This window comes from Camelus dromedarius, chromosome 13 (genome assembly GCF_036321535.1).
Source record: "Camelus dromedarius isolate mCamDro1 chromosome 13, mCamDro1.pat, whole genome shotgun sequence".
In the NCBI taxonomy this organism is placed as follows: domain Eukaryota; kingdom Metazoa; phylum Chordata; class Mammalia; order Artiodactyla; family Camelidae; genus Camelus; species Camelus dromedarius.
The window spans coordinates 9,095,546-9,120,675 of record NC_087448.1 but is presented as its reverse complement, the minus strand read 5'-3'; the positions used below and the strand labels follow the sequence as shown (position 1 = coordinate 9,120,675).

The window sequence follows — 25,130 nt, the reverse complement described above, 5'->3', positions numbered from 1 at the left end:
TGCGGCCTTTCCAGCAGTTAGTAGTGTCAGTATGTTTAATGTTAACCATTCTAATAGATGTATAGTGTATCTCTGTGTAGTTTTAATTTATATTTCAGTAGTGGCTAAAGTGTTAACATCTTTTCATGTTCTTATTTGCCATCCTTAAATTCTTTTCAGTGAAGTCTTTGTTCAAGTTTTAGCCTCTTTTTAAATTGGGTTTTTTATTTCCCTGCTGTTGAACTTAGAGAGTTCTATATGTATTCTGGATACAAATCCTTGTTGGCTATATGCTTTGCAAACATTTTCTTCCATTTGGTAGCTTGTCTTTTTATTTTTTTGACAGGGTCTGCTCCAGATCAAAAGTTTTTAATTTTGATGAAGTCATTTTATCCACTTTTTTTCTTCTATGGATTGTGTTTTTAGTGTCATGTCTAAAAACTTTTTGTCTAATTGTAGGTCATGAGGATTTTGCTCAAAACGTTTGCAGTTTTTCTTACTATATTTAGGTATAAGATCTATTTTTTAGATAGAAGTTTTGAAGTCTTGGTTGGTATTTTGATTTGTTTTGTTTGCATATAGATGTTGAGTTGTTCCAACACCATTGGTTGAAGGGTTATCTTTTCCCTCTTTTATTGCTTTTATGCCTTTAAAAAAAAATCAAATGGTGGTTTGTATGGTTCTATTTCTGGACTCTCTTTTCTAGTCCATTGATCTTTATGTCTGTCCATTTGGCAGTACTACATTGTTTTAATTACTGTAGCTTTATAGTCACTGTCAAAATTGGATTCCTCCAGCTTTATTCTTCATTTTTATTCTGAATTGCTTCAACTGGTCTGGTTTCTGTGCTTTCCCATATAAATTTTAGAATTTTGTCCATAGTTACTAAGAATCCTGCTGGAATTTTTATTGTAATTGTGTCAAATCTAGATCAGTTTGGGGAGAATTGACTTCTTAACTATGATGAAGATTCCTATCCATGAACATGGGAGGTCTCTTATTTTATTTAGGTCTTCTTTGATATCTTTGATCAGCATTTATAGTTTTCAGCATGAAGATCCTGTACATGTTTTGCTAGATTTTTATACCTAAGTATTTAATTTTTTTGAGGTTCTTAAAATGTATTATTTAAAAAAATTTTGGTTTCCAGTGTACCTTAGTAATAGTAGATGTGTGATTAATGTTTACATGTTGACCTTGTATCTTGTGATTTTGCTAAATTCATTAGTTTTAGGAGTTTATTTTTAGTAGATCCCTTTGGATTTTTAGTTAGATGATCATGCTATCTCTGAACAGGAAGAGTTTTATTTCTTCTTTTATGATCTGTATGTCTCTTATTTCTTTTTCTTTCCTTATTGCACTGGCTAGGACCTCTACAGTATAATTTGGAGTAAGAGTGGTGATAGTGTGTAGTTTTTTTTTTTTTTTTAACATTTTTTATTGATTTATAATCATTTTACAATGTTGTGTCAAATTCCAGTGTTCAGCACAATTTTTCAGTCATTCATGGACATATACACACTCATGGTCACATTTTTTCCTCTGTGAGTTATCATAACATTTTGTGTATATTTCCCTGTGCTATACAGTATAATCTTGTTTATCTATTCTACAATTTTGAAATCCCAGTCTATCCCTTCCCACCCTCCACCCCCCTGGCAACCACAAGTCTGTATTCTCTGTCTATGAGTCTATTTCTGTCCTGTATCTACACTTTGTTTTTGTTTGTTTGTTTTTGTTTTTGTTTTTGTTTTTTAGATTCCACATATGAGTGATCTCATATGGTATTTTTCTTTCTCTTTCTGGCTTACCTCACTTAGAATGACATTCTCCAGGAGCATCCATGTTACTGCAAATGGCATTATGTTGTCAGTTTTTATGGCTGAGTAGTATTCCATTGTATAAATATACCACATCTTCTTTATCCAGTCACCTGTTGATGGACATTTAGGCTGTTTCCATGTTTTGGCTATTGTAAATACTGCTGCTATGAACACTGGGGTGCAGGTGTCATCCTGAAGTAGGGTTCCTTCTGGATATATGCCCAGGAGCGAAATTCCTGGGTCATATGGTAAGTCTATTCCTAGTCTTTTGAGTAATCTCCAGACTGTTTTCCACAATGGCTGCACCACACTGCATTCCCACCAGCAGTGTAGGAGGGTTCCCCTTTCTCCACAGCCTCTCCAGCATTTGTCATTTGTGGATTTTTGAATGACGGCCATTCTGACTGGTGTGAGGTGATACCTCATTGTAGTTTTGATTTGCGTTTCTCTGATAATTAGTGATATTGAGCATTTTTTCATGTGCCTTTTGATTATTTGCATGTCTTCCTTGGAGAATTGCTTGTTTAGGTCTTCTGCCTATGTTTGGATTGGGTTGTTTATTTTTTTCTTATTGAGTCGTATGAGCTGCTTATATATTCTGGAGATCAAGCCTTTGTTGGTTTTGTAGTTTCTAATCTAGTGGAAAACAGTCCTTCAGTGTTAAGTTTGCTGTTAGTTGTAGATTTTTGTAGATGCCCTTTATCAGGTTGAGGGAGATCTGTCTACTTCTGCTTAGCCAAGAGTTTTTATCATGAATCAGTCTTTTCCTGAATCAATTGATATGATCATGTGTGTTTTTTCTTTTGACTGTAGTATGATATTTTACATTGAGCGACTGATTTTTTAAAAATATTGAACTAATCTTGCATTCTCAGGATAAACTCTTCTTAACTGGTGTATTATTTTTAGAAAAAGAATAAAAACCTGCAGCTACTTCTGTTTACTTTAAGCTTATTAAAATCATGCTTGAACCATCCTTAGGGAAATCTTTTTTCTGATTTTATCAGACAGTTGTTTCCATCTTGACAGCCAGTATTTCTCAAGTCTTACTTTTAGATTAGCTCTCTTAATATTTTGTTACTATTTTTTCATCATTGATATGGGGAGTATTGGTCTACAGTTTTCTCTTTGTATACAGTGTTTGGTTATCGTGGTAATGCTGGCCTTATAAAATGAATTGGGAAATGTTCCTTCTCATCTCTTTTTTGAATAAGTGTGTGTAGAATTGGTTTTGTTTCTTCTTTAAATGTTTGTTAGAGTTGTCCAGTGAAACCAACTGAGCCTGAAGAATTCTTCCAAAGATTTTAAGCTATGAATTTAATTTGTTTAATAGTTATAGGAGTATTCAGGTTTCTATTTCATGTTGGGTATTTTCTTTTAGTTTGTTGTTTTTGAGGAATTGATTTTTTTCACCTAAGTTGTCCAATTTATATGCATAGAATTATTCTTGGTCTGTGGCGATAACCCCTCTTTCATTTCTGATACTGGTAATAACTTCTATCTTCTTGTTTCTTTGTTAGTCTTGCTTGAGGCTTATCAATTTTATTGATATTTTGGAAGAACTAGCTTTATGTTTGAGTTTTTCTATTATTTTTTCATTCAATTTCATTGATATCTGCTCTTATTTTCTTTCTACTTGCTTCAGAGTTTTTTTTTTTTTCTTTTCTAGTTTGTTGAGGTAGGAGCTTAGACAATTGATTTGAGATATATTTTATTATAAACATTTAATGCTGTAATTTTCTCTGTAAGCACTGCTTTAGGTACATCTAATAATTTTTGATGTATTGTAATTTCACTTTTGTTCAAGCTCAAAATATTTTCTAATTTTCCTCTTTTATCCATAGGTTATTTCCAGCTGTTTAATTTCTAAGTGTTTGGAGATTTTTGTTATCTGTTGCTGATTTTCAGTTTAATTTCTTTATGGCCAGAGAATATATTTTACATATTTTGTTTCTTTTCAATGTGTTAAGGTTTGTTTCATGATGTAGGTATTGTTTACCTGTGACTATTTCATATGTATTGTAAAGACTGTTTCATCTTCTGTTGTTGGATGCAGTAGTGTATAAATGTCAGTTAGATACAGCTGATTGATAGTGTTGTCCAGTTTCTCTATTCATGCTGATTTTCTACTACTAATTTGTTTTCTGTTATTGAAAGAAGAGTGTTGGTGTCTCCAACAGTAATTGGATATTTGTCTGTTCCTGCTTTTAGTTCTGTTTTTGGTTTATGAAGTACTATATTTGGGTACATACATATTAAGGATTGTTATATCGTTTTGTTGAATTGACCCTCTAATTATGTAATAGTCTTTATCACTTGTAAATTTCTTTACTCTAAAGTGTTTTGTCTGATAATAATGTCAGCATTCCAGCCTTCTTTCACTAAATATTGCATGGTATTTTTTTCCCCAACATTTTACTTCTAACCTACCTATAATATTATATTTGAAGTGATTTCTTGTAGGTAGCATATAGTTTGTTCATTTTAAAAACACAATTAGACAGTGTCTTTTAATTTGTGCATTTAGGTCCTTATTAATTTTTGATTAATTATTGATGTGTTTTGGTCTTGGGTTGCCGTTTTACTGTTTTCTGTTTTTCCATCTTGTTTTTTTAGTACCTGTTTCCCATTTTGTGTCTTCTTTCAGATTATTTGAACCTTTTTTAGTATTCCTTTTTAGTTCATCTATTGTGTTTCTGACTGTCTTGTTCAGTTTTCTTTAATGGTTACTCTGTAGGTTACAGTATACATACATACGTACATACTATTTAGAATCCATATTTTACCACCTCAGTTGGCATGTTGAGCTCTTTCTACAATAGCAGTCTCTTTACTCTTTCCCTTTATGTTACAATTTTTTTATGTAGTTTATCTACATACATTGAAAACTCCATCAATGTTAAGATTTTGCTTTAAACAGTCAAACACCTTTTAAAGAATGGAGGGGAAAAGTTGGTTATTATATTCACCCAATATTTACTATTTCTTTTGCTTATCCTTCACTCCTGATGTTCCAGATTTCTTCTAATGTTATTCCCTTTCTGCCTGAAGAACTTCCTTTAGCACTTCTTATAGAGCTGATTTGCTGGCAGTTAACTAAATTTTCCTTCACCTGAGAATATCTTTATGTCACCTTTATTCTGATATTTTGTTTGGACATAGAAATTTTGGTTGATAGTTCTTTCTTCCTAGCAGCTTCAAGATACTGCACCACTTCTTTCTGGTCTCTGTAGCTTCTGATGTGAAAACCATAGTTCTTTGAGTAATTATTTCCCTATAGTGTGTTGTTTTTCTTTGTTTACTTTCAGAATTTTTTGTTTCTGGTTTTCAGTGGTTTAATTAGGTGTGTTTGGTTGTTGATTTCTTTTGTTACCCTGTTTGGAATTTGGGAGTTTTCAGCCATTATTTCTTAAAAATATTTTCTCAGCACCATGCTTTTTTTTTCCCCCTAAGGTCTTTGAAGCTTTGTCAGGAGCTGGGGTCAAAGACCAAATAGTAGAACAAAAGATGTTCCTAGCACCTGTATCATCAGGAATTAACTAGTATTTAGGGGCGTGTATCAGGACCTTGTGGCAGAGACCAAATATCTATTTCTTCTTATGTAACAAAGAAAGCAAGTAGTGGGAATTTACCCATCCTCTTGGGACCACAGTTTCATTGATTAGAGAAGAACGTTCCATCTGTGACTGTTTTGGATCCTGTAGGCTCCCAATTTTTGTACTGCTACTGCAATAGAATCACTGGGGAGTTGGGGCACAAAAGAATGAAGTTAAAAACAAACAACAGCAAAAAGTCTCCCAAATCCCTGAGTGTTTTCTGTAGTGTTCTAAGTCTAGGCAGCTCCCTTTTCTGCTTCTGAAGTCAGAAGTATAATACTTACCTCTGTCAGCACCCCCGTGCATGCTGGGTATCAGACTTTGTTGATCAGGCAAGTGGGTTCATAGAGGAAAGGAAAGTGCTAAACTCACCACTGGTTTATAGTAATTTGAATACTCTTCTTCCTCCATCTGCCTTGTGCTCTGTACTTTAAAGAGTTCACAAATTGTTAATTGGTGTATTCTGTTCAGGTTTCATAGCTGCATTCAGTGGGACAGACAGAATGGAACATGCTTACACCATTTCAGCTGAAATTAGAATGAGCAGGGTGTTTCTTAAAAAATTACTTAAAAACAAGTGTGGAAGGGTTTTGATGTAGCTGAATGGGTGTTTGTGTCTTGTGTGTTATGCTGTGTATCTTATATTATGGGAAAAGTTTGGGCAGGTAACGTCAGAGGAAAAGAAAAGTTTTCATTGTTGACAGCAGTATTTGTTAAGCTTCCTGTAAGATTCTTAAGAGAGAAAAAGTGTTTATGGCTAATTGCTTGGAATGGCCCAGCTGCAGCAATGTATAGTAAGCTGCAGTTTATGATGGAGTGTAGCATTCCTCATGTGAACCATTATTTTCTTTTCATGGGAGATAAACATTAAGAACCTCTGACTTCCTGGTTGAAGCCTGAACTCTACTATGGCATTTAAGATTCCTTTCAAGCCTGTTTTCCTTCTAGTCTGTCACTCTCTTCCACCCTCCTCTCCTGTTAGTGCCTCCTTATTCACCTTGGTTTCAAGCCATTTCACAATTTCTCAGTAGGCTGGGACCTTTCACATTCCATAATTTTGAGTGTGCTCTTTCTCTGTTGGTAGTTTCCTTCTCACTTTTTCCCCATTTATTAGAAATCCAGCTTTATACTTTAGTAACTGATTTTTCATGAAACCATTTTCTGTTTTAGCAACATACACATACTCTTATGTATTACTTTTAATTGCTATTGGCATAGAAGTCTCTCTTTTTACTAGACTGAATTCCTAGATTGGTGGGGACTGTGATTTATAACTCTTTACACCCTGCTGTAGCATTTATACCTGTGATTAATGTTGGAATGAGTCAGAGAAAGGAGAGGGAAGTGTTCAGGGTTTACTTAATGGTAAAGTAATGTGGGTGAAACATAGATTAGTTGAATTAGAAAAGAGAGTGGAAAGCAGAGACCAGTACTGGGTGAATGGAATTAGAAGCTAATGTTTTGGGGGAAAATATTTTATTACTTTGAGTTTTGGAATAAATACTCAGATATTCATTTTCCTGTCTTTTAATTATATACAGTTTTTCTTTTGGTGGCACTGCTTTTTCTGTAGTTCTGTCTGTCCAGAGAGCCAACTGCCACAAGGATTTTCTACCTTGTTTTGCCCAAATGTTCCTTTTAATTTGAATACATTTATTTACTCTTTCATACAAAAGAGGCATGCTGACAGCTGCACCAAGTGTTCTTTCCTGAGCAGCCAGACATTTGGATTTGGAGAAAAGTTAGATTTTGAAATAAAAGTCAAGTAGCTTGCAGCCTTAATAAACCATTTAGTTTTTAACATTTTTTTGTTGAGTAATAGTCATTTTACAATGTTGTGTCAAATTGCAGTGTAGAGCACAATTTTTCAGTTATATATGAACATACATATATTCATAGTCGCATTTTTTCTTGCTGTGAGCTACCACAAGATCTTGTATATATTTCCCTGTGCTATACAGTAAAATCTTGTTTATCTATTCTACATTTTAAAAACCCAGTCTGTCCCTTCCCACCCCCCGTCCCCTTGGCAACCACAAGTTTGTATTCTATGTGTATGAGTCTGTTTCTGTTTTGTTTTTATTTATTTATTTATTTTTTTAGATTCCACATATGAGTGATCTCATATGGTATTTTTCTTTCTCTTTCTGGCTTACTTCACTTAGAATGACATTCTCCAGGAACATCCATGTTGCTGCAAATGGCGTTATGTTGTCGGTTTTTATGGCTGAATAGTATTCCATTGTATAAATATACCATATCTTCTTTATTCAGTCATCTGTTGATGGACATCTAGGCTGCTTCCATGTCTTGGCTATCATAAACAGTGCTGCTATGAACATTGGGGTGCAGGTGTCATTTTGAAGTAAGGTTCCTTCTGGATATGTGCCCAGGAGCAGGATTCCTGGGTCATACGGTAGGTCTATTCCTAGTCTTTCGAGGAATCTCCATACTGTTTTCCACAGTGGCTTTCCTTGCTTCCCTCTCCTACTCTTCATGATTTAGATGTCTTCTTTTACAATTTTGTGTTTATTCTTTTTGTAATTCATGGCAGTTATCTTCTTTCCAGTTATGAGTTTCTCATTTTTCTAGCATCCTGCTTCTTTTCTATTTAGAGTAGACCTGTCAATATTTCTTTTAGCATGGGTTTAGTGTTGCTAAACTTGTAGTTTTTGCTCGTCTGTGAAGTTCTTTATCTCCTATTCTAAAGGATAGCCTTGCTGGATAGAGTATCCTAGGCTGCATCTTTTTTTCATTCAGGACTTTGAATATATCTTGCCACACCCTTCTGGCCTATAGTGTTTGTGTAGAGAAATCAGCTGAGAGCCTTATGGGGGTTCCCTTGTAACTCACTCTTTGTTTTTCTCTTGCTGCCTGTAGATCATTTCTTTATCCTTGACTCTGGCCATCTTGATTATGATATGTCTTGGTGTGGGTCTGTTTGGGTCCTTCCTGTTTGGGACCCTCCTAGCCTCCCGTACTTGGATATCTGATTCCTTCTTTAGGTTTGGGAAGTTTTCAGTCATGATTTCTTCCAATACCTTTTCAATCCCCTTTGTTCTTTCTTCCCCTTCTGGAACCCCTATTATGTGTAGATTGGCATGCTTTATATTATCCCATAGGTCCCTTATATTGTTCTCATTGTTTTTTATTTGTTTTTCTCTCAGCTGTTCTGATTGGGTGCTTTCTGTTGTCCCGTCTTCTAGGTCACTTATTCATTCCTCTGCATTATCTAGCCTGCTTTGTACAGCCTTTAGGTCGGCTCTCCTCTCAGCAAATGAGTTTACTAATTCTACTTGGTTCTTCTTTATAGCTTCTATTTCGTTTTTGATGTATTTTATATCTCTAAACACTATTTCTTTTAGTTCCTTTAGTACTTTGGTCACTCCTTTTTGAAATCTTGATCTGGTAGGCCATCAATGTCTATTTCCTTGATCATGCTTTCAGGGAATTTCTCTTGATCTTTTAATAGGGAGTGGTTCCTCTGCTTCTTCATATTGCTCATATCTCTCTGGCACTGTCCTCCGTGGGTGGGCGGGTCACTCCCCTTCTCGATGCCACAGTCAGATGCTGCCCTCGGGCGAGGCAGGTGGGCAGATCATGCTCCCTCCCAGCACTGTTCAGGTGCTGCATTCCTGCCAGGAAAATGGGTGGCTGCCTGCCTTTTCCTGGCACTGGTCATTTTGCTGCTACGTGCAGCTGGCCCATCTGTCTCGGGTTGGCACTCCGTAGGCAGGCTCAGGGAAGACTGACCACAGAACAGCTCTGCCCCTGCTCTGTGCCAAATCTCAGCTCCTTGTTTGTCTTGGTGGCTCAAGTTCTCTGAGGTGCCAGGGCAGAAAGATCCTATTTACCTTGGGCTGCAAACAAGTCTCAGTTCTGCCTAGGAGGTTGTGGAGCACGCAGGTGCGGATTCAGGTCTCAGCCCCGCTCCTGCCCAGGCACTGTGCACAGGAGGAGATGGTGGCTGTCGCTGCGCCCTGCCTCTCTTCTCGCAAGAAGCACCATTAATGGCGCCATGGGTCTGAGGAGACAAAGGCTGCAGTGCCCCTCCCCCCAGGGCACACCAGCCTTGTTGCTTTGCTTTTTTGCAATTTATGGGGGACCGAGGTTGTTCTGCTCTGTATCCCCTCCCAGCCACGGCACGCAGCACTGTGCTGTCCCCTGGGGCTGCCTCAGTTCAGCCACCCCAGTCCTCCGCCCAGCTTGGGCAGCCTGTCTCAGCCCCAGCTGCCAGCTTGCCTCTCGGGCTGGGTATCATGGGGGCCCTTTGTGCCCGTTTAACTTAGTTCTGTCGGTGAAGGGGTGCTCAGGGAAGATCTGAGCCTCAGAGGCTCCCCCTCCGTCCCACTGGCCTCTCCTTTGGAGGTGGGGAGACCCAGCAAAGGAAAGCTATTACTCCTTTGCTGCTGCCTCCCCACAGGACCGGTCTACACTGTTTTGTTTTTTCTTCTTTCTTTTTTCCTTTTCTCCTACCAGATTTTTGGCGTCTTTGTCTTTCCAAGAGGGCGATGTTTTGTTGGAGTTTGGCAGGTGCTCTGGTTGGCTGATTGGGTCCGTAGATGTGAGTTTTGGTGTATTTGTGGGGAGAGGGTGAGCTACAAGTGCCTTTCTACTCCACCATCGTGCTTCTCTCTATGGTTTTTTAATTTTTTAATTAAAATGTACATGCTGTATTTTCTGTGGTAAGAAGTACATTTGAGAGGTCCTGACTTTTAGTTCATGCTGATGGGATTAGTCAGATTTCATCTTCCTGTCCCAAATTCCCAGGGAAGGGAAACAGTTAAAAAGAAAAATCCAAAGTGAAAATAACAAACCAGAATTTTGATGTAAAACAGAGCAAGGAGTATGGTCCTGGAAATGGTGAGGAATTTCTGAAAGACAGGTAGCAGATGGGATCATTTAGTGGAAAACCCCAGTCCATAACACAGGCAGGAGAGGATGGTGGTAAAGGAGGGAGCAGCTCCAGAAGAGAGATCCAGAGTGAGAAGCGGGGCCTGGGGCAATTGACAGGATTGCTGCTTAGGAAATGTCACTACAATCATCCAGATGGGTGATTCCTCCACGCTAAGTTTCCATCAGCAGGGAAAATTAATTGGCAAACTGTTAGGGCCATATCTTGGTATTCTTTAGTAGTTAAAAAATAATGAGGTAGATCTCTCTATATTGACAGAACATCTCTTAAGATATATTAAAGACTGAAAAAGATCTTGTAAGAATGACACAGATGATACAAAAATACTATTAATGTTAAAAAATCCCACACTAAAAATATTATGTATTGTTATAGTTACATACATCATATAAAAGCATAGACCAGATGTTCTCAACAGTGACACTGTTGTATTTTGCAGTCAAATACTCTACCCCTGACCTCTACCCCTACACTATTGGTATTTGGGATTAAATAATTCTTTGTTATAGGTGGCAGTCCTCGTTATGGGATGCTTCGAAGTATCTTTGTCCTCTGTCCACCAGTCTATCAGTAGCATTCCCTCCAGCCCACAGGTGTGACAAACAAAACTGTCTCTCAACATTGCCAGCTGTGTCTTGCAGAACAAAATTATTCCCCATTGAGATCCTCTGGCATAGACAAAGGTCTAAGAATGCACCTGAGAAGTGATTACTGGAGAGAGAAAATGTAATGGGGATGGAGGTATGGTCAGAAGAGTTGTTAGCTTTATTTTGAACAAGAACAATGTTAAGATATTATATGTAATAAAAAAAAAGATACCTTTGGTTATTTATAAGATCTTTATTGTATTCAATTTAAAAATGGTTGATGGTCATAGGAAGTACGGATTAGCTCACAAACATGCAAATATGCCCAAAGTCATTATTAATTAGAGAAATGCAAATTAGAAAAAGCAGTAAGGAATCACTTTTTTCATTAGATTAATAAAATTAGATCAACCATGTTCACTGATGGTGTGGTGTGGGGAAATTCATCTCTGTTAGACATGTTAATTGATGTAAGCTTTTAAGCATTAGTTTGTAACCTATACACTTTCATATCTTTTTCTTGCAGAATTATGCACATGCATACAGATTGACATGTTCAGGGAATCTTACTGTATTTTATAATACCTGCTAACTGGAAACAATATCCATTATTGGATGAAAGGTTAAATAGTTATGGTTTACCTAGGTTATTAGGAATGTTGTGTAGCAGTTAAGCAAGTTATAAGAATGACATGTAGTGTATTACAGTTTATGCTAAGAAAGTCTTGAGCACAAAATAAAGCTGTACACTTTTATATCTATATATACATATGAAAATCTTTAGGTAGGTCTGAAAGGACATGTGCAGAAACTGTTGATAATTTCTTTTAGGGTAGAAAGTGGGACTGGGTTGCCATTAAGGGGGTGGAAAGTAATGGTTACGTGTATTACTTAAACTTTTGAATTTTATGTTAAGCTAGTGTATTATATTACTTGGGTAATTAAAGTAAAATGAAGTAAACTTAAGAATGTCTTGATGACTCACTTTTCTGTGTAGTATCATCAGTTAGTGGCACATATTGAGCAGTGATAGTTCTGGCTGGGCTCTGGTGGTATCTGAGATCTTATGCTGGTGGTAGCTATCCGTATTTAAATTATTAGAAGTAACATTTAGCTATTCATATGGTTTGGAAACACTTAAAAATACACTGGTTACCATGCAGAGTATTTCTTAATCCTATTAAGAATTCTGTTCCATTGTTTCAGAAGTCTATATTCAGAAATATGATATATCTAAATTTAAGTCTTTATGATTAGAGTCTTGAATTATATGTGGTAGCTTCTCTTTAGTAAGTGGTAAATGATTACAAGCCAGAGCTGTGCCCATATTCTCATTATTGGTATTTTCTTGTTTCTGTTTTTTTCTTTTTTCCTCCCTTGTTACAATTTTTCTTAAGTGGTACTATTTATATCTATTAGCTCTAAAACTGCATTGTTTTCACAGTTGCTTGTCAGTGATAGTCTGGAAATTGTGATGACTATAAGTTTTTTAAAATTATAAAATATACATAACAAAATTTACCACATTATTCATTTTTAATTGTACAATTCAGTGGCATTAAGTACATCTACAGTTACTGTGCAACCATCACCCCCATCCATTTCTAGCACTTTGTCATTGAATCTCTGTAAATTTTATAGGATATGTGTCTAGGTTGTCTCTTGTCTTCATGGCCATATGTTTGGCTGCTGATATAAGGTAACTCACAGAATCTCCAGAAGGGCCGGAAGACCACGGACAACTCAGTCAGGCAGAATGACTCTGTTAAAGAACAAACCCCTCTTTCACCGCTGACTATTCTTGGCAATTGTGTTGTTCTGGGATAGACCCAGAAACTCTTCTAGAGCTGTCCTAAACTAACACTTTTACTTGTATGCTTGTCAGTTAGATGTTATCTGCCTGCAAGGGTGCCACCTCACGTTTCTCTCATTTCTTTAGGTGTGACTGATTGCTGTACCCAAGGTTGCATATATGCACCCTAACTGCACAGGAGTCTGGAAAGTGTTCTTATTTGCTTTCTAGCCTTTTGTAGTAGAGGGAAGCAAGCCAGAAAGGAGTATTGGAATAATCATTTAGTGAGCCCACCGGCAGCATGAGTCATGAGAAGTTACCAACCGATGTCAGTTCTTTTTCTTTTTAACTTTCCGAGTTATGAAATTTATTTTTATTTTCTCCTCCCCACTAACCATAAACCAAACGCAAACAAACAATGACAAAAAGCCCACTAAAGTAGTTACATGTCAGGAAATTACCCCACGTAATGGAAGATGGCAAGGATTAAATATGTCACAACTCCATCATTTCCAAAAGTAGACGACATGACTTCATGGATCAGAGGAAGACAGTTTACTGCTCTCAACAAAGCAGACAGCAGGAGCGTCAGCATCAGCACAGGAGCATCCTGAGCCCCGTGGAGGCATGTGATAGTTCTGTTTAGTGGTTGTATCACAGTTAAGGAACACAGGGCTGTCAGAAACTGTGAAGGGTCTGAAACTTTACTTGTAAGCTGAGAAGTTAGCCTCTCACAGTTTTATGAATGTTGGTCAAAGATGAAGGACAGTTTGATATTCAACAGCTGTACCAAGATCAGAGTATCTGCATTTTTACCCTGGTTCCCCAAGTCCCAGTTCCCACAGGTGATATGAAGAGGGTCAGGTGATACCTGCATATGCAGTGGTTTGCATTGTAGGACCCGAACCCTGAGCTTAGGGTTGTTCTCGCAGAATGAATCTTTTATAATGGGATGTTAGCACCCCTGCCTTTTGCTCCAGAGTGAGGCATTACCCTTCTCTTCTAGTGCTGTTGGCTACACAGATACTTTTGCAAACATAGTTTGAAAAAAAGGCAGGCAGTGCCTTGCTCACGTGATGTGAGTAAGTTGGTTCATAAAACTTTTGCCAACTAGGGTCAAGAATTTAGCACCTTTTGTAGCAAAGCAGCAAACAAACTGGTGCTCCTCCCTCAGGAAGCAAGTACATAATAGTCACACAATGGTTAAACGGGCGTGTTCAGGATGCTCAGGCCCCATGGTGTACTGCCTCTGCCAGAATGCACAGCTGCTGGTTACTTCCCTCTCTGACTCTCATCAACTCTAGGATTGACATGGCCTGTTCTGATGAAGTCACTACTTTGATTTAACTAATCTGCTTCTCATTAATAAGAATTGAGTCAGTCTTTGTGGAGGTGATTATATTAGAGATGTTATTATAAGTGATAGATACTGATGTTACGGTTCAAATAGGGTGACTTTCAAATGTTCTCTTACATAACATCTGGCCGTTTTAGGTTAGGGAGGCCACTCTGTTTCAGAGGACATCCAGGGACGCCGGTTCTTGATGCTTTGTTGCTTTGCCATCCCGAGTGTCAAACTTTCTAAAAAGATCCAGATTGTAAATTAGGTTTGGGGACTATACAGTCTCTGTCTCAACTATTCAGCTCTGCCACGTAGCACAAAGGAAGCCATTGACAGTAAGTAAGTGAATAAGTATGGCTGTGTTCCAGTAAAACTTGATTTATAAAAATAGACATTGGGCTTGATTTGGCCCTCACTGTAGTTGGCTGTCCCCTGTCCTAGGAAGTTGCTTTAGTCTGCAGAGTTGAGTTTGGTTGCTGCAACATCTGTGTTCCAAATCACAGGAAAGAACATGGCCAGAATTCAGAGAAACAAGTTGTGTTTCAATTGTAGATGATGTGGATGTTGTACATTTTCACTTTCAGATCCCAGTGACACAAACTTACTTGTAAGAGTGTCTGATAAATTTGGTCTTTAGCTGGGCAATCATGTGCCACAGGAGCAGGGGAATGAAGGATTTGGGGCACAGTGACAGTCTGGCACAGTGGTATGACGCCTGTAATTTTAAATTTCTTCAGAAATTTAATCTACACTCTCAGACCAGTCATTTTCTCTTTTCAGGAACTGACACTCTGGAGATGGCTTTAAAAGCATTTATAACTCAGTATTGCAGTGTGGAAGGGCAGGGGCAAGGCTGTTGTTACGATCAGTTGTAAAGGTTGGGAGAGGCAAAGTGATAGTTGAGAAAGAGTTTAGAGTGTTGTTTTAGCTTAGAAAAAACTTGAACAAATGCCTTAGGGAAGGAATTTGTGGAAACTAAGGAGCAAAAAACATCTGAGCTGAAATCATTCACAGTGTGAGATTTCTGACTAGCAGTGGCAGAGCTAAGAAGTATGTTGAGGCAGGAGATGGGGGAGGGACAGAGCTCATCTTCTCCCACACACACAATAAATACTAGCTAAGATTTAAAAAGAGAAAAGGAGGAAAAGAAGAAAAGAAGAAGGAAGGAAGGCAAAGACAGAAGGATAGGAAGAAAGCTTGTTACGTAGTCCAGGACGAGCCCCCAAAGCCCCTGTTCCCTAATTACTGTGCTGCCTGAAGCTCTTCTTTACAGAAACTGTCTTCCAGACACAGCTGCAGAGAAAGCAGCAGCGATAGGACCGGGAACATCTTTCTTTCTAGCTGTAGCCCTCAGTCCATTTTGTTGTGGTCCCAGCTCATCCACATTGCTTTTGCTTAGGCTTTGCTCTTATACTTGGTGTCTCCTCCCTTCTCCGCCATCCCTTCTGTCTCTCCATTGGTACCTCTACCAGGGGGCAGGGGTATGAGAACACAGATATAGTCATGCTGCTTTGCATTCATTTGTTATTTACGATATACCCTCAGAAATGCATTTCTGCCAAAGACTAAAAAAAAACCCTTTTCTTTTGGTTTCAGGATTGATTCAGGGTTAGTTCCTTTTTGTGATATAAAAACAAGATTGTAGAAAATGGGTTGGGAGTTTTGCAACTGGCAAAAAACTATTCTCTTTTTCCTTGTAATTTTTAATTTTTGGTTTTACTACTTTGGAAATTATATAAATTATAACAGAAGAAAAATAGTAAAGTCACTAATTCATCCGTCCAAAAATAATCATGAATAAATGTGTTATGGTGCTACACATGTAGTTTTACAAAATAGAATCAAAGCAAATGTAATACTTACTGATTTAAAAAAAAATAGTTCTTTATTTTCTAGGGGCCAAATTGCCTTTGTAGAAAGGTAGTACCAGAATACTAGTCTGTTGGCATTTGTATGTCTCTGTAGACTTTATACACTTTGTATTAAGTAGAAGAATTCTTTTTTCCTTAGAAATAGAGTTTTTTTCTCATTGTTTGAAAATGATTTTCTTTTTATCAGTTTTTCAAATTAAGATTGATGCAGTTGGCATTCATTTCTTTAACTTTTAAGCCTTTGAGGGTAATTTTTTTTGTTGGTAGTATTAGAGAATTTGGTTAGATTTGATAGATACCGAAGTCTGGCCAGATTGTGTGAGGCATTGCTATTCTCAGGCAAGGAGCTTTTCTAATATATGTCTTAAAAATAGTGTTCCACCCAGTGTTTTGTTTGCATTGAAGGAAAATCTAGGTATTCATGGACATGGTAAATAGTGCCCATGTGAGTGATAGGTATCAAAATATCTCCCAGTATGAAAAAACATCTTTAAAGCTGCTTATCTTTCCTATCTTTCTCAGTCTCTACTAGTTTAGAAGGTGTTTAAAATCTTTCTTTCAGATCTGGTCTCGTCCATTTTTTAACTAAGGTGCAACCTATTTGATACGGATAGGGAACAAGCAGAGTTATCTTTTCGTCACGTCTTAAGCATCTAATGGGCTAATATGAAATTTTCCATTAACTCAGAGTTTTAAAGTTCAAGCACAATTTTTAACCTATTTATGTCCAAGCTTTTAAATTCATTAAACAACAAGTCAATAAGGGAGATGATTTTTTTTTTCACTTCTGTAAATTGAAAAACCACCCTTTGTTCTGCTAGATCATCATTTGGAAAATAAAAGACTGACTAATACAAGTGATTTTCCTCTGTTTAAAGAACAGAAAATTTTCAAAATATGAAATTGAATGCTTGAGGAGGAAGCTAATAATCTTCTTTAAAAACTTTTACTACAAACTTTTCTTTTGGAAAAGTTTGTGAAGACTGACTGCTTAACTTAGTATTAATACTTAAAATTTTTTATTTTTCTATTTGAAACTTGTCAGCAATATCCTAGTTAATCAATTTAAACTTTCCATGATTGTTATTTTCCTTTTACTACTGAAATATGTAAGAAAGGAATTTATATTTTTGAAGGTATTGAAATTTTGAGACTTAAATACATCTAGTCGGTGTAAGTGATCATGACAGGTCATTCTTTAGAAGAGTGTCTGCACTGCTTGAATGCAATTTGTTTTGTGATATTAAGCCAAAGAAATCATCTTAGTCACTGAGAACAACAATAACAGCAAAACTGAAATTGAGTTTCAAAAGCTTTTTAAACTATCCTTTCTTGGTTGACTCATAAACATCTCCTTGGGAACTAAAGCAGCAGAGGATTCTAATTTTTTCTTTTTTAATGGCTTTGCCTAGCATTTTTGCTAGTACTGACCCTGTGCTAGACTGTGGGCTTGTTGAGATGCTAATACACACTTCTACCCTAAAGTAAGGTTTGTTTCTGAGAAATAGAAGAAAAGAATCCAACCAGCCCTTTAGAAGCAGTATGTTTTGCCTTTGTAAAATCCATAAGGAGTTTTAGCTTGCTTTTGATGTATTATTTGAGTGTTTTATTCAAACAGTATTATTCATCTGTTAAAATATGTTAGGCTCTGTGCTAGATTCATAGTATGTTTACAAAGAGTTTGTGATAACATGGGAAAATGTCTATTATAATGTTCAAAAGCAAAAGGATGCAAAATTATATTTTCAGGATGGTTACAAAAATGTATTTAGAGGAAAGACTGGAAGTAAGTCAAAGTACTATTAGGATTCCCCTCTTTTTTACTTTTTGATGCATATATATTATAGACAATTTGACATATAATACACATGAATGTGTGTATATGTTTTAATTCTGCCTCCCTACTCACCTCATACAACCCTCACCTCCCTTATGTATTGCTAAGATTAGAGAAGATTTAATTTAGTTAGACTTTTACCTCAAAGACAGTGTCTTAACAATTAAAGTTAGTAAAATTGTGGTCCAAGTGTATCTATGAATTTACAAGCTTGTAGCAATAAAACTGTTCTAGGAGAGATTTTTAAAAAATTTAAGACACAATCTTTGCCTTGCAGGACCTTATGATCTGGTAGAGCGATGAGTGTGTAAATTGCAGCAGACATAATCTGTAAAGCAGTCAAAATGACATTGCTGGGCAGGATGTGATTAAATGCCAAAATTTGTACCAAGTACTGTTGGAATTCAGATTAAAGGAGATTCATCTGAAGACCTAGGGGTAACAGTGAAACTCTTAAGTTCATCTTTAGTAACAGGTAGTGTCTGGAGGGAAGTAAAATATACAGAATAAATGTGGATTTAACTTTAAATACTTTATTCTCACATGGCTAACGAATTATTTTTAAAGAACTGTACAGTATTCAATTTCTTTCTTATAGGAAAAATCCCACAACCACAATTACAGTAAGAAAATTGCTAATAATAGGGACTGAACTGGGCAGAGGACAATAGAAGAGAGGACATTCTGGTTTGAGGGAAGAAGAACAACTTGAATTTGGGAATAAGCAAGGCAGAGATAAAGGAGAGCCTTGCTTTGAACGTGGGAATATTTAGGATCCCTTTGTGAGCATGGCTGCCTTTCCTTGAAATGGATATTATTAAAGAAGTTAGACTGTATATATTTGAGTATTTTATATTAAGATATAGACCTGTAAGTCCTTTGGGTGGCAGGTATCAATACACAATATAATTTTTACCTAGTTTGAAAATATTTATTGATAAAGAGGACTCAGAGCTTCCCTAAAAGATGCCTTGTTTTTTGTTTTTTTGGGATAGACCTCATTTAAAACAAAGTGCTTCTTAAATTATTACTTCACAGCCAAAGAATATAACTTAACAATACTCAGAAGTATTTTCCACCTTAGACTTTTTGAAGGATGGTCATACATGTTCAGGTATATGTATGTGTTCCAGGTTTTAAAGTCTGTCTTGTAAAATAAATTTAAACTGAATTCCTTAAACTGGAAAACTGTTAGGAACAGTCATTTCAAAAATACAACAATCCCTTCATCGTTTTGAAAGAACAGATTTCTTTTAGAAGTAAACAAATTACTCTGCATAAAATGCCTAGCCTCTGCTAAGCAAAAATAGATTTGAAACATTGTGGAGTGAGTAGTCTAAAAAATGCAGCACATATTCCTGAGTTTTGAGTAGATTTAGAACTTAACATATCAGTTCTTTTAGGAATAAAGGTAACATGAATGGGGATCAAATGTGAGAGTATTTAAATGATTCTCAAGATTTTCTGGCTCATGTGTCGTGATATTGAACTCTTTAGTCCTGGGCTTTAATTTGTGCCTGATGCTGACCTGGTGCTGTGCAGGGACACTCACTGCATCCCTTCATTCAGTTTCTCTAATTATCCCCACTTCCTGGGGAGCTTGCTTAGAACTGTGCATGAGTGCTTATTATTAAAGTATTGGGCTATATACAACAGGGTAGTTTTTGATACAAGGTTTATGTGTTGATGAACTGAATAGGAGGCTAAAATTGTTTGCTGTGATTTTACTTAACCAAATTGGTGGGGAATATTAAGGAAATTATCTGGTTAGACAGTGGATTAGGTATGCAATAAATGAAATCATGGTTAGTATAGTTCCTGAGCTTATTTGTTACATTGTTTTTTTAGTGTATTGAAAAAAGATCTGACCATATAAATAATATGCGAAACAATCAGATTTGCAATTTTGTGTATACTTGCGGAAGAAGATGGTTCTTTTTGCTGGGAGGCTCTGTTAATGCAGAGATTTGTCTCCTCAGGTTCACGTGAAAATGGCAGATGAGGCTGTCTGTGTTGGCCCAGCTCCCACCAGTAAGAGCTACCTCAACATGGATGCCATCATGGAAGCCATTAAGAAAACCAGGGCCCAAGCTGTGAGTCTGAATGAATCTGTCTACTGCAGCTGTTTCATATGTAGTGAGCAAAAAGCTAGAGTTTGTATTAAAAAAAAAAAAAAGAAAGAATGATTGAACATGCTGTTGCAGTTCATGTCACATGAGTTAAATGTGGCCGAATTCGCTACTGGAAATCAAAGGCTTTGTAGCATCTGGCAGTGTTGGTCGCTGATCCTGCAGGTGGCTGCTGGATTCAGCTTTCACACCAGGGAGCAGTTTCAGTTCATTTCCAAATTTGCTAGGGAAAAAAAAAAAAAAGAAATCCCAATTAGTTTTGAGTATTAACCCTTTCTGTGTAATAAGAGCATTAAAAAAATTCTGTATTATGAACAGAATCCAGAAGATCCTGTTTTAAATTCTGTTTTAATCATTAAAAAATTATGTATGCCTAGTTATACTTCCAAAAATAAAAATGATGGAATTGGTGGTCATTTTAGTTTGCTAGTGTCTGTGGAATATACGTAACTTACGTGGAGAAATCAATAATTATCCCCACCTCCAGTTTTGTTTGAATGGAGTGGAATTCAAGGAAGAAACTGGCTTCTGACATTAAGAATAGTGTTTTGTTTTTGTTGTAGCTGTTGTTGCTCTCTGTGTATGTGTGTGTGTATGTTTTTATCAGAGAACTAATTACATGTATAATGTTAAAAACTATGCAGTGTTATCTCTAAAATTGGATGCAAACAGCCAACCAGCAATTAGCCTGGAGTGCTTCAGTTAATGTTCACATTTCTTTTGAAAGAAATGTCTTCGTAAGACGCATGTTTAAATAAAAAACTGAATTCATGAGCCCATATTATAGATGTTTACAGTTTATTAGCAGAGTTAATGAAGGTAGAACTCTTTTAACCTTTTAAGTATAGCTTGTCAGAATACAGTCTTTATTTGAATGTTTGTATAAAATGAAATTGTTGAAGTGAAACTCTTTTCTTGTGATTAGTAGTATAAATTATTCTGTACCTTTTTTGTAAAGCTTAGTCGAGCATTTAAAGATCTCAAATGTGTAGATACTTCTAGGAATTTGACTTTTATAGCAGAATTTTTCCTAAAATTATTTTTCTAAATATATTCCTAAATTATTTTCCTAAAAATATATTCAATACTGACTGATAATAGAGTGGCTAAATTTATGTTTGGCCAATGTGATAGAGTCAAAAGTTACTTGATTAGACCAGGATGGTAGAAGTTAGATTGTAGCAGTGTAGCTTGTGAATGAGGATGGCATGAAGTGGTTGTGAATGGCAGAGTGGGGTGAAGAGGGAAAGAAGAGTAGATATTAGAAGAAAAATAAATTCAGAGTACAAATAAAAGTAAAACCAAACTTCCATTTTGGTTAGGTTTGACAAAACCTGTTTGTTGGGTGGTGACTGAGTATAGTAATGTTATCAGGAATAAAATATGTTCATTGGCTTAGTAGCCAGGGTTTTGGAAAGTAGCAGTTCCTGGTACCATAAAGAAAGGAGAATTAAGAATTTTTCATCCTTCTTGCAAAAGGTTTCCTTTAACATAATTCTTTGACCTACCATCCATTAGAAAATTCTTCAGACTTGTGGCCAGAGTTAGTCTCAGAAGAAGTGGGGAGAATTTGGATTGCGTTGAATAGCATAGCTAAGTGCAGGTGGACAGGAAGGTATGTAGTGGATGGCCGTGATTGTGGTTAAGACAGAGGTAGTGTGCTGCAAGTGAATATTTGCAATTTGGGTTTCTACTCAGGAATGTGAGTTAGAGCTGATCAGTACATTAGAAAAGTCAGTAACTGCGGAAGAGCCCTTGAACAAGAAATGCGTGAGTGCACTCTCTGTTTTGCTTATTATAAAGGTTTTGCAATATGATAAAATTGAAGTACTTTTTGTTTTCATTTCTAAGGTACATCCAGGTTATGGATTTCTTTCAGAAAACAAAGAATTTGCCAAATGTTTGGTAAGTTTGTAATGAACCATAAACTGTTAACTTACATTTCAGAAAGCAGTATAATGGTGTTGATTTTGTTAATATGTGTAGTGATGAATTACAGAATTTTAATTGACCCACTGATTCTTTGAAAACAGTTTGTGAAAAGTGAAGAGTTTTATTCTGTAACCCAAGTCCTTGAAGAGTAAAAATGGGAAAGTTGTAAAATCACCATTACATCTAATGAATGATACCTAGTTTATTATATCTTGCATGGACTTTGACTTGTAAGATTAAACATTTCAGAGTTTTTAGCTAAATATGTCAGGGAGTCTAGTGATTTATTAATTTTTATACCATGAACCTGGAATGTGAAGCCAGAAGTAAGATTCTAGTTTTTTCCCTTTTATTGCATATCATGGCACTTAAGATCAAATCTTACTACTGCCCCTATTTTGGGAAAAGCTTTTTTTTTTTTTTTTTTAATGGTCTGAGTATCCTCCTGATATCACCAGCCTGATTAGGTGGATTAACCTTTATTTGCTATTAAACTGATTTTCCATGTGCATTTATAACCATTCCAGATGATACTGAAACCTGAAATGTGATTTTGAATAATGGTTTCGAAAGCTCATTAGATCAACTATCTGAGGTATTAAAATTATCCTAATTTAATATTTTGCTATGTTACACCTGTTTCTGTGATGTGCTTACATTTTGTTCTTCCATGGATTGAAAATTAAGTATGAATGCAGCCATCACTTTGAAGATGAAATTTCCACTTAAAATCTGTAAATATAATTTGGACAATTCTTAAGATCATAGAGTTCTAGCTCAGAATGATCAGTTTTAACCAATTTACTTTATAAATTAAAAACTAAGGCCAAAGATCGAACTGAAGTCTGAAGAACTGAATTAAGGTCACAGATGGCTAATAGTAACAAATGTCTGGAGAGGGCAAATTAGGTATAAGAATTCTAAAGGTCCAGATTTACCAGGTTTTGTGCAGTGTATCTACGTTTTCCTGTTTATACCCCCCTTTTTTTAAAAATATTTTCTTATTGATTTATAATCATTTTACAATGTTGTGTCAAATTCCAGTGTAGAGCACGATTTTTCAGTTATACACGAACATATATAGATTCATTGTCACATTTTTTTCTCTGTGAGCTACCATAAGATCTTGTATATATTTCCCTGTGCTATACAGTATAATCTTGTTTATCTATTCTACAATTTTGAAATCCCAGTCTAGTTCTTCCCACCCCCCATTATACCCCTTGTTATTATATCTTGTTTGAAATTTTGGCTAAGGTTCCGTCATGTAAGAAAATGATTTGAATATAATACATTTAAATGTATCTGTACAATATCATGTGTTACATTTAAGTCTGTATAAATGAAGAGTCTCAAAACTGTGGTCCATGGGCCAGTGCAGCCTGCTGCCTGTTTGTGTAAATGCAGCTTTATTGACACACAGCCACGCTCTTTCTCCTGTTGTCTGTGGCTGCTTGTGCTTTGTAACAGCAGAGCTGTGTAGCTGTAGCAGAGGCCAAGCAGCCTGCAAAGCCTGAAATATCTACTGTGTGGCCCTTTGTAGAAAAAGTTTGCCAGCTCTTGGTATAGGTGAATATCTGGGTCCAGGAGAAGTGAAATGATATGGCCTGTATGTTCACTGATGCATTTAATTCAATCATTTAAAAAAGGCTTGTTTGGCATCTATGTTTAAGGCATTTGAGAAGGATATAAAAATGAATCAGATGTGGGTCCTGCTCATAAGGAACTTGGTCATATTGTGGAAAATAAGTCAAGTATACAAATGACTTCAGTTCAGGAAAGAAAATGTTATAAAGTGCAAATTCTCCATAAATGAAGTTAAGAAAGATTGTTTCCATCAGGGGTTTCATGTTAGAGAAAAGAATGTCAAGTGTTTGACTACCTTCCTTTCTCATTTGTTTTCTCTCTGATCTTATCTCCTCCATTTTCCTTTATTAGTGCTGTGCCTCAGCCAAGCCAGACTGCGTGCTGCTCCCAAATGTGGCTGGCTCTCTCCTGTTCCATTCTTTTCATCATTCTTTCGCCAATGGTCACACCTGTCCCTTTGTCCCACATTTCTAGTTATTCTCTATCGTTAAAGGCAGAGTTTGCATGTTACCTCTACCAGGATAGTTTTTCATGTTCTTCTGGTCAGAAGTAATCTCTTTCTTCTGTCTTCCAGAGCATTAAACTTCTTTTGGATTTCTTATTTGATATACCACTTTCCATATTATGTTAAAATTGTTTCTGTATTTTAATCTCCTCTTGAGACAAGAGATTTGTCTTCTCAGTCTTTGCTTCCCTTTTGTTTTATATCCTAATGATTTCTACATACTAAGATCAATGAATGTTATGAAAGGATTAAGTAAATATTATTAGATAAAGAATTATAGAACAATAGCCTCTGGGAAAACTTTCCTCATGTCACAAAAAGGTCTGTTTCGTAACTAGAAGGTAATATTGCCATATGTTTTTGTTCACTGTGAAAATATGCAGCTGATGATAACTAACCTTTTCTCTTTTTTGGTGCATCATGGCAGGATTCTTATTTGGGATATAATTTTTAATTATAGTTAAAATCTTTTCCCATGAGAGTGTGCCATTTAAAATGCTCCTTTTGGAATATCTGGTTAAAGCTGGCAAGTTCATAAAAATAATACAGTGAAATGAAATTGCTTACAGGTTTTGTTAGGCCATATCGACATTGTGTGGTTAGTGACCAGCCATTGAAATTTGATAATTTTTATGTTAATAATTCTCACCTCTATACTTTGCTGTGTTGCTCTGTTGAATTTAACTTTATAAAGAGCCTTCATTTCGCTTAGCATTATTAGGAGTATATTTAATAGTGGGAAAAAGAAAGCATTAGGTGAGTGCCAGTGGTCTCAATTTATAAATAAAAGATTGCATCATAATTAGAAAAAAAAGAAATTTGATAGTTATTATCCCAAACTGGGTATATTCTTGGAAATCTGATTTCTAAAATAGTGGTGATTGCTATGTTGGTGGCAACTTTTGGCAAGAAGGACTAGCAGAACATGCAAAAGAATTTTTTTTAAGTTTAATACTGTGATGTTGCTTTTATTCTAATGCCTTATCTTATGTTTGAAATTTAATCAAATATGGAAGTTTTTTTTCCCCGTTAATTTCTGGTTGTTTTTTTTTTTTTAATTGCTGTTCAAAGATCAGCATATTATTTATTTTGTTTGTAGAAAAAGTTTTTCTTTATCATCTGATACATTGTTTTTAGTTTTGAATAAAATGATTTCTTGAATTTTTTCTGAATGTATGCTATTTATTTGCTTTAGAAAGTACCATAAACCAAATATAAAAGCATACTAAACTTTA

General features: G+C 36.0%; 1 protein-coding gene across 4 annotated transcripts in view; it reads left to right on the top strand.

Moving 5' to 3' along the window:
- The window catches only part of PCCA (propionyl-CoA carboxylase subunit alpha), a 331,849-nt gene that overhangs the window by 30,546 nt on the left and 276,173 nt on the right, over positions 1-25,130 (top strand). For all 4 annotated transcript variants that reach the window (XM_031466271.2, XM_010986054.3, XM_031466270.2 and 1 more), the window contains exons 5-6: positions 19,722-19,835; positions 21,723-21,776. In XM_031466271.2, the coding sequence (XP_031322131.2) occupies positions 19,722-19,835; positions 21,723-21,776 (168 nt within the window). The remainder of the gene's footprint in view (positions 1-19,721; positions 19,836-21,722; positions 21,777-25,130) is intronic.